At 37.9% G+C, this 14,519-nt stretch overlaps 1 protein-coding gene across 1 annotated transcript in view; it reads left to right on the top strand.

The window, feature by feature from the left end:
- Window positions 1-11,876, top strand: part of LOC134741068 (T-box transcription factor TBX20-like) — a 96,646-nt gene extending 84,770 nt beyond the window's left edge. Inside the window, exon 6 of the mRNA XM_063673830.1 lies at window positions 6,781-11,876. Within this exon, the coding sequence (XP_063529900.1) occupies window positions 6,781-7,099 (319 nt within the window). The 3' untranslated portion in view covers window positions 7,100-11,876. The remainder of the gene's footprint in view (window positions 1-6,780) is intronic.
- The last annotated feature ends 2,643 nt before the right edge of the window (window positions 11,877-14,519 follow it).

Raw genomic sequence — 14,519 nt, 5'->3', positions numbered from 1 at the left:
AAGGGTTCCGTACCAAAATACAAATACAAATTACGCGAAAAACTGCAAAATAATCACGTTTGTTGTATGAAAGCCCCACTTAAATATTTATTTTATCCTGTTTTTAGTATTTGTTGTTATAGCGGCAACAGAAATACATCATCTGTGAAAATTTCAACTGTCTAGCTATAACGGTCCATGAGATACAGCCTGGTGACAGACGGACAGTAAACCAGACAGACAGACAGCGAAGTCTTAGTAATAGGGTCCCGTTTTTACCCTTTGGGTACGGAACCCTATAAAAGGTACTATATCGATTGTTAAAATACGTTACCTACCTAATTGTGCATTTTATGCCAGTATTAACAACGGATAAAATTGTACGTTTTGGTTGAAAATGACACATTTACAGCGTGTTTCAAGAAGTTTCCGTGATTAAGTCGAAGACTGGCGATGGCCGAGGCGAGAATTTGCCGGGAGGCAGCGAACGGGCGTTCCCATGAGGCGACCACTACTATGGGACATTTTTATACGGCTTTAATATTTTATTCGCTTAAAGAGTGTTGTTCCTTAAGTTTTGCTCTTCATAATATGTTACATAAAGAAAAAAAAACCAGACAAGTGCGAGTCGGACTCGCCCACCGAGGGGTCCGTACTTTATAGTATTTGTTGTTGTAGCGGCAACAGAAATACATCATCTGTGAAAATTTCAACTGTCTAGCTATCACGGTTCACAAGATACAGCCTGATGACAGACAGACGGACAGCGGAGTCTTAGTAATAGGGTCCCGTTTTTACCCTTTGGGTACGGAACCCTAAAAAATACAAATTAAGCCATTACACAAGGTACACATGACACCTACCTCACGTCCAGCAAAGGCAATTTGGAGTTTTAATGTAGTCTACTAGAAAATAATTTCTAAAGCAAACACACAGTCACACACACCCTAACATCACATGTATAGGTAGGTATAGGTGAAGACGCGCGAAGTAGGTGCGAGTGCGAGTGCCAATAGTAAGCTCGTGCGGCGTGTAGAGCTCACGTCAACAGCGGCCCGCGGCTCGCGGCGGCGCGTAATCACAGGGCGCGCGGCTCATTATGCCCTAAACGACAAATTAAAGCGCATTTCTATTATCTCCCATCGGTGTGATGTGCACAAACCGGTCCACACTTGTATTACTGACTCCACAGAATCGAACGCTCAGCCAATCCAGTTTAACTATCAACTTGAACTCTGCTACAACTGTGTGTATTCGGAGAGCGCGCTTACAGTGGTTGATAATTAATATGAGCGGGGAAGCAATCGGAATAACATACCACCGGTTATCCTGCGAACAGCTTGCTGAATTATGCAAAAATAATTATCTTTCCACATTTAAACTGCATAGAAGGTCGTTTAAGTAAAACGCAAGAACGTATAATTTTCTCGCATCTTGGAAAACATAAAGTTTTAACGGTTATGTCCTCTCTAAGTACTTCGTTATGTATTGTCTGTAAAAGTAAATGATTTTCTATAGTAATATTGTTTAGTTGGGGATTTTATGGTTAATTGTTTATCACCATGTCTAACAATTTGCAATTAATAACGATCCCGTCGCTTGGATTAGCATACATACATACGTAAATTAAAGTCATGAGTTATGAGCATTCTTCGACTCATAAATAAACAGGGTTTTGAAGAGGTAACGATTTGGGCTACTTAAAAGCAAGAAATGTGTCCATACACATATTTTACCTATTTCTCTTGAACTTCAATAGCAGATTTATTTTAAAAACGCGCTAAGCGCCACTTGCACCATTCCACTAACCCGGGGTTAATGTTAAACCTGGTGTTACCACGGTTACCAGTACAATTTGATACTGGGTTAACGGTTTAACCGCTTAACTCTGGGTTAGTGGGATGGTGCAAGTGGCGCTATAAGCACTGTACGACTAGGTTACTACTCTTTTACCTATGCATTTGAATAACCTATTTATATTTTTGAACATTTTCTAGTTTCTTACACATTTGTACCTACTTGTATTTTCTCACGCCTTGACAATAGAGTCGTCATGTAGGTACTTACAGATATTCGAGAACATTGTTCACTGCGATACACCTAATGGCGACTGCAAGTATACAATAGTGTCAGCATGATCGGCACAATTACCGGGCATCTTTATCTAATCTTCGACACGACACGACACTCCGTGACTACCGATTTGTATTAATTGATAGAGCGGCGATGAGCGGCGGTGATTGACGGCTAATTCCAGATGTTATCGCGCAATTACCGCTCGGCCGAGCTACTGCGCGTACCCACGCTTTCACACTTACTAAGATACCTCTACATTTATTAGGTATATTCCTATGGAATGCTAGTACTGAACTTGAATTATTTGAAGGGATTATGAAATTTTTTGAAAGTTACCAAACTCGCAAAGATTGGCTGATTAAATCATGATTCATTTCGATATTGCAATCTTATACCTATATTAGCAAAATACGACTACCTATGGGTTTTTCAGAAGTATCACTTTCGTTGCATGTCAGCCCATCTATTCACAAATCATTTTTTTCTCGAGTGTAAACTCTTCGCCAACGTTATGTGACTTATACGTTCGTAACAATTATGTGTCGGAAGAGCTCAAAATTAAATTGGTTTACCTGGTGCGATGCGTATGACAACGGTTTGTAGAGGTAAACAAAAGCCCGCTCACACATGTGTAGTGTGTACGGTGGCAGCAGATTGAAAGCCGAATAATTAAAGGCTCGTATCAGATGAACTTGCTCGACGGGTGCTACTGTGCACTCATTCTATTACGGTGCAACGATTACTCTTAATTTAAATAATAACTTTCTTCTCGTTTTTTAGAAAGTCTACGTCAGTTTTTAGGGTTTCGTACCCAAAGGGTAAAAACGGGACCCTATTACTAAGACTTCGCTGTCCATCCGTCTGTCTGTCTGTCTGACTGTCTGTGTGTCCGTCTGTCACCAGGCTGTATCTCATAAACCGTGATAGCTATGTCGACAGTTGAAATTTTTACAGATGATGTATTTTTGTTGCCGCTATAGCAAAAAACTAAAAACAGATTAAAATAAATATTTAAGTGGGGCTCCCAAACAACAAACGTGATTATTTTTGCCTTTTTTTGTGTAATGGTAAGGAACCGTTCGTGCGCGAGTCCGACTCGAGCTTGGCCGGTTTTTATATCTCCGCGTATGTATCGAGTTGCTTCTGAGTTTTGTTTACCTTTTTACAACGAAAATTACAACGAAGGTTCCATTTCTGACGCCTTACGATGGGATGGAACTGGGTATCGCATCGGCAAGCATCGCACAAAGGCTCCATTTCCCAGCAATAAATCTACAGCAGTCAAATTATAATGACAAATATAAATGTTTAAAACAACTGGCCTAGCCTTAATGACTTCCTTCGCTGACGTCTGAAATCGTCAGACAATAAGTGTGATGGATTGCCATTGTATGAGAACGTGTGGGATTTTCAACGATTACTCTCTCAATCTCGCATTTCACTTTATCCTACCACAGTAAAATAAACCTTTTAAGAATAGCAAATAAAGTTCACATTACAAGTTGCCGCGTGCAAGAGATACAAGCTTTATCAGTGGATATCGCGAGGTGGCCGAGAACATTAATTAATAGGCCACGCCCCGCGCTCAATCAGGGCCGATATTTAGCGAGAAGCGAGTCGATATTTATCCGCCGACGCACCTCTTCGTTAATTGCGCGCGATTCACTTACGTAGGTGTCAGCAATACATAGATTTTTAGATTTAGATTCTTTAATGATGCGTATCCAATCTATGCAAGCTAGAGTCAAGCTACGGAAAATATTATTCTTTATTTGCAGTACATAGAAACGGACCGTAACGACAATCTGGTATTCGGTGGTGGTCCGCATTCTACCGTTGACTCTGCGAACCATTTAATACATTGCCCTTTAGCGAAATTTTTTAATGGGCCAAGACTGTTTTTAAGTTAGCTCTTTTTGGAAATAATTGAGTGTCTTGTGTAGGTACAGCTGAAAAGCATCGATAGTTTCGTTTTGCTTGATTCAAATTATAAGTATCATATCCCTTCATTTACTAATATCTGACTTGTTTAGCACTGAAATTTATATGGTATTTGCATTATTATTTATGGATTGTGTCCGATAGCAAACGCAATCCAACCAGTAATAATTCATCTATGCAATACAAAGTAGCGGATTGCACCTGTGTTATTTTCTTTGCCGCCCCGCCCACATTACATTTAATATGGGCAGTAAGTAGGCATCTAATAACAAAGAACACTGTCAATAGAAAATGACTTAATTACATCAACTCGACCGGCAGCTTAATTTGCACTTGAGGTATTATTTATGTTCTTGTGTTGTACTTACTGTGCAGTACCTAAGTCTCATATTTTTTGTTAAGTACTTATTCCATAATCGTTTAATAGGTAAAGAAAATCGCTAATTCGCAAGTAGGTAATAACTGCAACAAATTATACAAAAAAGATTCTCATAGTAATACTCATTTGGTATTCTTGCTCGTAATGTATATACATCGATAAGAGGCCCGAGACGAGATATCGATAAAGTCTTGGGCCGTCCCTAGCGGCGGCCTCTAAGAGCGCCGCCCTGTAATTTGCCGCCGGAGAGTGTTGGCTATTACTGCTGATACCGAGATCATAATAAATACGCCATTAACGCCCCCACGGCACCCGAAACGACATAACCACCGACATGACAGCTTTAGGAACTCCGCGCGCTAACACCGACTTACGTTACGACCTTTCTACGTATCACATTCGAAAACGTGTAAATTTCGAAACATTACGGCTGTGATTCCTACGTGTTAGTTCAAAATTAACCAATTTATTCCACCTTAAAATTAATCGCACTTTTGTAGCCCACTATCGTAAATATCGTAATCGAGCCGAGATGTCCATTACGCAGCTTTCATGAACTTTGTAAATGTTGATTTAAATACTGCCAACATTTTAACACGCCGTAACAAATTATTTCACTGTTAAGCAATTTTATTCAAGTTATTGAAACGGCACCAAAAGCAAATTGCGATATAAGCACAGCAAAATGACCTGTTAATTTAGTCGGTATTTTGGTACTTAAATTACACACTTAACTCTGTGCTGTAATCAAAAATTTTATGTCGCGTGTTACCGCTGTGTGAAATGATTAGGACGGTGGAGTTCCACGTGAAAGTTAATGTACGGTTTCGGTAACACCAGTGCTATGAGGGAACTATTAGTTTTTATGTTAGAAATTAGTTGGCGTGTAAAAAAATCTATATTTCGGTTGGCGTGTGTGGGCAACCTACCTGTTTTAATTCCCGGGCCGGCGCCTGAGGCTGCGGCGCATCGGTGATAGATTAAATTCGACACGGCATTTCATGATGTCATGCCAATTTTGAGTCTCACCTCGAGCCCGGCGTGTCGTCACGCTCATTTGCCGCTCGAGAGCATCCCAACACCTCCTGTTATTAATGACTCCACGACACCGCGCGCGCACGATACCGTCGTAGATCTTTAAGGAGTTACGAAGTTCGATTTCCATTGAGCGGGCGTGAAGGATGGATTAGTGCACGCTTATGAGTGCGCTAGTTGAATAGTTCTGTGAGTGGCGAAAATAGCGAATTCGCGCGAACGCGTGCGGCGGCACAAGTCCGGGAACCGATAAAGGGCGCTCTCGCCGCCATAAAGGGCTGACGAGCTCAGCGCGCCTCGTTAACGCGCTCCACAAACATAAATCGCTTCGACGAAACAATTTATAGCAATACAGAATTATAAAAATGGGATAAATATGAATTACTTACATTCAAAGTCAAAAAAGGTTTTTTTTACTATAATACGCATTTCTATGTGATTTTACTAATAATGATCTAGGTAATCTTAAAAGTGGATCAGTGTATGTATCAGCGCGGTAACGCTGCCAGCGTAATGGGGACATTTGAGCAGGTACGATTCGTGACGGTTATTTTATTTAAACAACAAAAAAAATGACGAGGCCTGTTGCGGATATCATCATTGGTATTTTTGGGACGAAGCATGTTGCTGATTTGCATTTGTGGCCACCAGACGAAGCCTGCGTTGCGGATTTTGTACATGTAACTAGGTTATTTTTAAAGATTTTCTCAATTTCTTTATTTTTTTTATGTAGTGTGCACATTTTTATTGTTTTGTGTGAATAAATGGTGTATGTACTTTATGTACTTATAAAGCTTAGGTCGGTAGCTATATTATTACAAAGATTTGTCATAATACTTGTTAGACCAATAAAACAAAAGTATCGTCTGACAATGGTAGGAATAATAAGCAGTAAAATCTTTGTTACCTATAAATAAATAAAAATATGTTCTTTTGTTTGAAAAGTATTTATAATGAGCAGTTTTATTACAAAGAGCATATTAAAGGCAGCCACGTGGCCCGGCGAATATTTCCCCGAAGTGTTTTATCGACTACGGGCTGCTGAAAGCCAACGATCAAGCAACGAGCAAACGCGCGCGTTCCCGGAACGCGCGCCACAAGCCCTCTGGAACTTGATCTATCGAGGAAGCTATTTCTGCTGTAAGGGCTTCCCTCTTATCATTCTTAGAAGATTAATATACCTCAATAACTTAAGAATTTATCCATATGTAGGATGTAGGTAAAAGTAACTTGTTTGCATTTTGACATACAGACAGACAGATTACATTCAACTGCTGGCACCACTGGCACCAGGGAACCGTCTTAAGCTCTGCATTGTGAATTGTTGTGCAGATCAGCAAGCTGAATAGACTATGATTGTTTTTCCCCAGAGATCCGATGGAGCTGATGCTGATGGAGCAGCAGCTGCTCCGGTCGCCGCTGCGGCTGTACGCGGGCGGCGGCGGCGCGCTGGCCGACGACGAGGCGGAGAAGCGCGCGGCGTGGGCGCGCACGCCGCCCGCGCTGCAGCTGCTGGCGCTGGGCGGGCGCGGCTGGCCCGCCGCGTGGCCGCAGCCGCTGGCGCTGCCGCCCGACCTGTGGATGCAGAAGCCCCCCACCCCGCTCCGCTACTGCCCCTACCTGCCCCCGGCGCACGCGGCGCCCTCCGTGCGGCCCGACCACGCGCCCTCCCCGCGGCATCCGCTGTGAATCTTGTGCCGACTTTACTTAGACATTCCAAAAGACGATCTGCGATGTGCGAGTAGAATAAAGACTATCGGTAATGTGCTGTGAGGACTTGTATAAACACTTGATACACGTAGTACCTAATTAATAGTGATTTATAGTTATGAGTATCAGAGTATCGTTAAGAAAGTAATTACATGGTTCCTACCGGAAAAGATTTAACTTGTATTGTTAATATAGATTTTAACATTAGTTACCTGATAGGTATCCGGTTATCGTATTATTTAACTTGAAGATAGTGTTTCGAATTATCTATGTTTTTATTTTATTTCTTCTAACCCCTCGAATCACCACGGAGTAGATATGGGGTCAGCAAAGAGCCTCAAAGATAAATTTAATTTTATATAAGTTCTAGGTCGTCATATGGCCGGCTGATATTGAGCTCGTGGCATTCGAGAGATTCTTAGCTAAAAATAAACTCATCACGAAAACTTTGAACCAAAGAGCATTATAATTTGAATGCAATTTTGTAAACAATAAAATAACTATTTGTAGAACTAGCGACTAGACTCCTCATTATTGTCTATGGAAATTATGAAGTTATAATAAGTAACATTCCAATAAGATTATAGCATAATATTTAGAAATCAACGGTCTTGATAATGTCATAACTTCACTGTATGGAATTTGTAAAAGCGAATAGATGTTTCAACATGTGGAGCAGATATGATTTAAACGAAACGGTCATGAGCATATGAGTTTCTTTAAATGCTGGTGTAAGTGAATTATACATATGTAATAATGTATTACATCCCACAATCATAATGTATGATGGATGACTGTAGTTAGTAGCTATAGTGGTCGTAATCTGCAAATAGATCGCACGTCTTTGTTAAATATTATGTGCCTATTCCTTTTTGCCACAACATCACTATTCTGTTTGGAATAAGACAGAATATAATCCTGTACTAGTGACAAAATATTATAGCTGTTATGAATCATATTTGAATTGGTTGCTACCAAGGCCTTGTTTTATGTAAAATGTTAGTCAGCAAATTTTAGTCCTAATGTTATTTTTTGCTTCTATTTTACATGGATCTGAAGGACTAATTAATTTTTACATGTTTCAACTATACTATTAATTAACAATTTCCTTACAAAATATATTTCACTTACATCGCATAACCCTATTGTGTATGCGTATGTAAAATATAGAATATATGTAGGTATTTATATTCCATTAGTATTGTACCTTGAAAATGTAGATATGTATTGTATAGCGATTGATTAAATTATTTTTGTAGAATAAGCACTGTACATATGGAGATCACTTAGATGTTTGTATCGATAAGAAGTTATGGAAGTGTTTTAGTGGGGACTGCGTCGCTCACATTGTAAGTACCAGCACCTAGAATTATTTAACATAAACCGACTATTTATGATCATTGATTTCATCCCAGAGTAGGTACCTAGTATTAGTCTGAAGAGATGTTGCGTACCTAATTTACTAATTCTGTTGTAATATACATATTATTATTCAAAGATGTTAAACTAATGTGTTAACCTCCTATGGCCCAACCGTAAGTACAGTCAAGGGCATAAATATATATACATTCCCAGTTTTAAAAATATGTGTACGCTCTTACACCTTAGACAATAAAGTCGTGTTCATATAGTTTTGAGCCATTTGCCTGTATCGATATTTTTGCCTTCGACTGTACAAGGAAAAAAAAAATCTAAAATATTACAATGAAATTTGAATCTACCGTGTAAGAATCAGATTTGATTATGTTTTGTTTAAAAATTTAACGGAACGAAACAAATGGAACTGTTCCTGTTGAAAATGATTTAAATTTCGTCAAACCTTATAAGTCCTATAGGTAGGACTGTGAGCTTTAGGAGCCTATGTACTTAAAGGCCAGGAGATGAATGCTCAAAAAAAGTTATAGAGGGAAATGCTTGGAACATAATTTTGATTTCAAAACTTTGTTTGGACTAGTTAGGAGGTGAACATATCAAAAGTAGCCCCGGCCGTAGCCCTTGAGGGGGGTTTGAACTTGAAGGTCCCATTTTTCGATTATATTTCGGAAACTATGCATCTTAACGACATGACCACTTACACAAAATGAAAGTTAATTTAATTTGTTACAAGTTTTATTTAGTCAAGTTTTTCGACATATTGAATAGTTTTTGAAATATCCGCTCTTAAAAGTTTATTTAGGGCTCTAAATTTTATCTTGATATCTACATCAGTGAAGCTGCTAGGCCGGGTTCGGTATCGTTTTCGTATAAATCGGGGGTGCTGAATCCATTTATAGTATCACATTGACACCATTCCGAAGTCTAGTTTGTCAATAGTCTGCCTCATTTCAAACATAGACCTCTGAATCATACTATCGTTGTCTTACACTAGTACTAGCACCCAAATGAAAAGGATTAGTATAGTTTTTTTGTTCTTATTTACTGTCAATTTGGTTTAACCAACTATAAAAACAATATTCAAAAAAACTTAGCTTAAACCGCTGAACCGATTTCGTTGAAATTGGTATAGAAATAGTTGTCCCGGGACAGGACATACGATAGTTTTTACAACCAAAATCATTTTTTAAGGGTGTGAAAATTGGGGTGGAAGTTTGTATGGGGAATCAATAACCGCTGAACCGATTTAGATGAAATTTGAGATGGTCAACATGATTGATTTAGTTGAAAATGATACCAAACATGACTTCAAACTTCAAACCTTAACTTAAACTGTATTTACTTCAGGAATTCAGTTTCAGCTACGGCCTGGGACTTTTGATATGTTCACCTCCTAACTAGTCCAAACAAAGTTACGGAGTCAAAAACTGTGTTCTAAGCATTTCCCTCTATACCTTCTTATTGCTTGGTGTATTATATATTTGTTGGAGACACGATCGTAAGACCGTGTGCCGAGGCCGCTACATACAATTCTTGATTCTTGAAAGATTATTTATAAAATGAAATTTAACCATAAATATACATACTTACATATTGAGCAATGTCACCAGGAAAGTCACATTTTTACTTGGTCGTTCTCTACTTTATAAATTGAACCAAGAAAACTGGTCAAGAACGAGATCACAATTTTTTTGTATTATCCATATCGATTGTTGTTACAACTCATGTAAATTGCAACCAAATTCGGTCACTGGTAAATCAAGTGTAAAATGTTTACATTTAAAATATTTGTACGTAACACAAATACTTACCTGTATAAATTGCTGTGAAGTCTCTTGTAGTAAATATAAATATTTAACATGTTGAGTGCATAGGTGATCAATGTGGTTTGATTTTGATTTCAATATTTTACAACATTTTGGAGTTCTAACACTATTTTTGTGTAAGAAAATCTTGAGTTTGGACCCCGATTTCTGATTCTCTTTATAAAAATCCAAAACAAGTCAAATTGTTTCATCTTTCTACAAATTGGATTTGAAAAAAATACGTTTAATTATAACGAAAAGATGACCAGATTAAATGTCCGGACCCGGACTGGAATTCTCCACAATCTCTACATCTATTTTACAATACGTTAAAACCCAAATAAAATACCCCTTGTATTTCGATCAAAATTCTAAAACATTTCTCTCCTCATGGGTCCGGTCAAATAAATTGAATCATGAACTATGCAACAGCTTGTAAGAAAAATATTTTAAATTCCTAAAAAAACCACCCGCAAACCAGGGAGTTTTTTCGGTTTTTAGTTAGTTATGTATTAAGTAGGTCACGAAACATCTTATCAATATTATTTCTGGAACATTTTGATGACTGACTGACTGAATATTAGCGGCACGCGGCATACCGACCATAAGCAGCAATATCAAATTGGTTTATTTTGGTTCTGAAACCCTTGTAGATTATTACTATTATTAGTATCTACATCTACATAACACTGTCACAAAAATTGACGTTGACGGTGACCTATTTAATCTAGTAAAAACAATAGCTAGGTTTTTTCTTATATTTATGGCATCATAATAACTTTGAAACCTAAACCTGCATAAATACAATCGGTATTGCAAAACACATTAAATACAATGTAGCTGCTTATTGATGTGACATTTAGAGGCATACTTACATTTCCGAAGCTTTTATTAAAATTGTTATAGAAATTTAGACTTTCGGCGCCTGATGTAAAGTACTTATTGCTATGCAGCAACATTTTTTGTGAACTTGTCAATGTAAACATAACCTCTCGTGTGCCGGGATTATTTTTTTCTAATACCTAATAGTTTCCTCGTACGCGGATCCGTGTTCGCCGTAATACGAGGGCTTAAAATGCGCCATGTGGAACTCTCAGTTGGAAAAGTAACTGGTCATTTTAATGATATAGGGTTATAACTCTTATGAGTAATCAGAGTTCATGAACAGAGGAAGAAAAAGTATTTATTCTAACGTGATAAGAATCATAAGCAGCACTAATAAAACCCCAAATACATTATTAGGTACACTAATACCTAGCTACCTACTAAAATAATACTATCGGTAGTTTGATACTAAAATGACCATCTACTTATGAGAATGAATGTTTAATTGATACCTATTTATCACGTTTGCTGATAAAAGTTGTGATTCTGTATAAAAATTTCATCTAGAGCAATTGACGCATTTGTCAATATTAGCGAAACTATTACATTTGTTGCCTTAGCGACAAATAGCCTAAGGTCTCTTTTTATTATACATACTAACGGCACCAAAAAAGGTGCACTGAATGTGAGCGCGCAAGGTAGCGACATATCAGGGCTCGGCCCTATGTGCTAATAAACTAAAACTAATTCCATTGTTGTTTTACTTTTTACTATTTCATAGGTAGGGATATAAATAAAAAAAGTAAAATCGACTTCAAAAATGATAAAATAAAATATCAGCCTGTTTTTTACGCGCTAGCTACTGATACGTTTAAAGTCGTATGAATAAAGAAATTATCTAAGTAGGTGCCAAGCCAAATCATAAAAGCGTCAACACGCCGTCAACCCGAAAGCCAACCCTGGTGTAGTTTGATAAGAAAGAAAGAACAAGTATTGCAACTATTTAACTTGGCATCGACTTCAATCGTATCAGTAGCTAGCGCATGTAAAACGGGATAATATTTTATTTTATCCTTTATGAAGTCGGTTTAACATTTTTTTTAAAGATTAATTTTATTTATTCATTTTTAGTTTTTCTTACGAGTGATGCATCATTCTGCAAGACTCGTTCCTGTCTGGCCAAACTGTCATGTCACTAAACATTTATGCACTTTGGGTGCATTCCAAGTTTCAATGTCTGGATCTGAAACCATCAAGATTTGAGGAGTTGGATCTCATAGAACCCATCATCAGAACTAGAACTTAACACAAATGTTCCTTCAGAACTTAACAAACATAACAAAGAGGACAAATCGTCAAAAGTGAAATATGCGTTGTTAAAGAGTGCCGTTCTGGTCATCATCAGCAGAGTTCTACTTCATCAAATGGCACTGTTTTGGATGAAAATGCTTAGTTTGTCGATGAAAATACTAAAATCGCTATATGTATGACTATAAGATTTGAGGAGATCCGGGGATTCCTTATGGATCCCATCATCAGAACTGCGTTTTGACAAAAACGGGACCAACCTAGGGGCTACATACATTCAAACAAAAAATAATTTTCCAAGTCAGTTCAGAAATGACGGAGTTCTGAAGTATTAACATACATACAAAAAGATGAAAAAAAATACGGTCGAATTGATAACCTCCTTTTTGAAGTCTGTTAAAAAACAGTATAAACTGACCTACTGCCTGCTAAGTATTATGATGGTCAAGTGTAAAAATATAGGTATAAGGTGTTAGGTGAATTAAATATTATGGAACATATTCTTGAGTAGGTAAGTTGTATGCACCCGTAGTTATAGTCTGCAAATGAGCAGACGAGCCGCCTGATGGGAAGCGGTCACCGTCGCCCATGAACATGAGCAACATCGGAGGAGTCACTTAAGCCTTGGCGAGTTCTAATATGGGACTAATTTTAGGACACAGTAATAAGGCATACCTATTCCAAATGTGCTATGGAATATGTACATTATGTACTAAATGGCAATGTTCATAAAACGCAGGCCCATAGGGTCCTGCAGGCTTGGTCATCTCAATCTGTATGGCCCTTTCAGACTAGTGATCACGTCTTATAGCCTATATGATATATGGGAATTGTCTTTAGGGGTCAGAAATGTAGAACGCCAACGTCAAAACACTTTGCTGACGTTTCTTAGACTTAATTGCAACTAGATAAAGTTTACCAATGATCATTTTGACCACTAAAATAACAAGACATCTTTGCCAACGAGAGGTACCTATTACTAAGTACGTCGCCATAAGTATTAAGCCGTTGACATAAGTATCAATATATATGTCAACGGCTAACGTCAAATGTCAAACATGCAACAAACGTAATACATCTTTCCGGGTTTCAATTTCTCTCTACTGCCCTGTGGATGGATGGAGTCGTTCGCGAGTTGTTCGCTTACGTAAGACGCATCACGACTATCACGAGGCGCATCATTGGCTAACTAGTGCAACTTCATTTAGAAGAGCAGATTTATAAAAGGTAAGTTTTAAACGGCATGTATTTAACAGATCACCAGATTTAGTAAAATTTAACACCAAAAAAATCGTTTTTACCACTAAAAATAATGAATGATCACCAAAATAAGAACTCCTATTTAATGAGAAATGATTACCAAATTTGTACCATTTTTTTATCCTTTTAAAACAAATAACACCAAAATAATCATTATTAATCCAAAAATAGTAAATCATCACCAAACTGAGAACTCCATTTTAATGTGAAATTAACCAAAATTTTTAATCTTGTTATGACTCCAAAGTCTCCAAACTAATCATTGTAAACCCAAAAATACTTAATGATTACCAAAATTAGAACTCCATTTGAATGTGAAATGGTAACCAAATTTTTTAATTTTGCTATCCTATTAAAGCAAATGACTCCTAATTAATCTTTGTAAACCCGAAAATAATAAATACCACCAAACTTTTAACCACATTCTAATAAAAATGTTCGAATATTTATCATCTCGTTATTTCATTAAATTAATGCATCTTGCCAACAAATTGCAAACTGGTTACCGGCCCTCAGCAACATCGCACCACCGGACATCCGCAGACAAAAATGTCTAGCACGGGAATTGACCAAAATGTTCGGTAACACTCTGCTACCCATCCATGAAGACCTAGATAACCTCAAAAACACCCGACTGAAGTCCCGAAACCCACCAGCTAAAACCTTCCACATACATAGCCCGACATGGAAAGATAGCCAAGCGCGGCTGAAAGAATGGGAAGCCCAGCTGCACAAAGTAAACAACAATCTTTTTGAATTTAACACAGAGGAGCGGCCCAAAGGGTTTAATGAGACCCGACAAATATGGTGTAAGCTAAACCGCCTGA

Source organism: Cydia strobilella, chromosome 4 (genome assembly GCF_947568885.1).
Source record: "Cydia strobilella chromosome 4, ilCydStro3.1, whole genome shotgun sequence".
NCBI classification, from domain to species: domain Eukaryota; kingdom Metazoa; phylum Arthropoda; class Insecta; order Lepidoptera; family Tortricidae; genus Cydia; species Cydia strobilella.
This window is presented reverse-complemented; position numbering and strand designations above follow the sequence as displayed.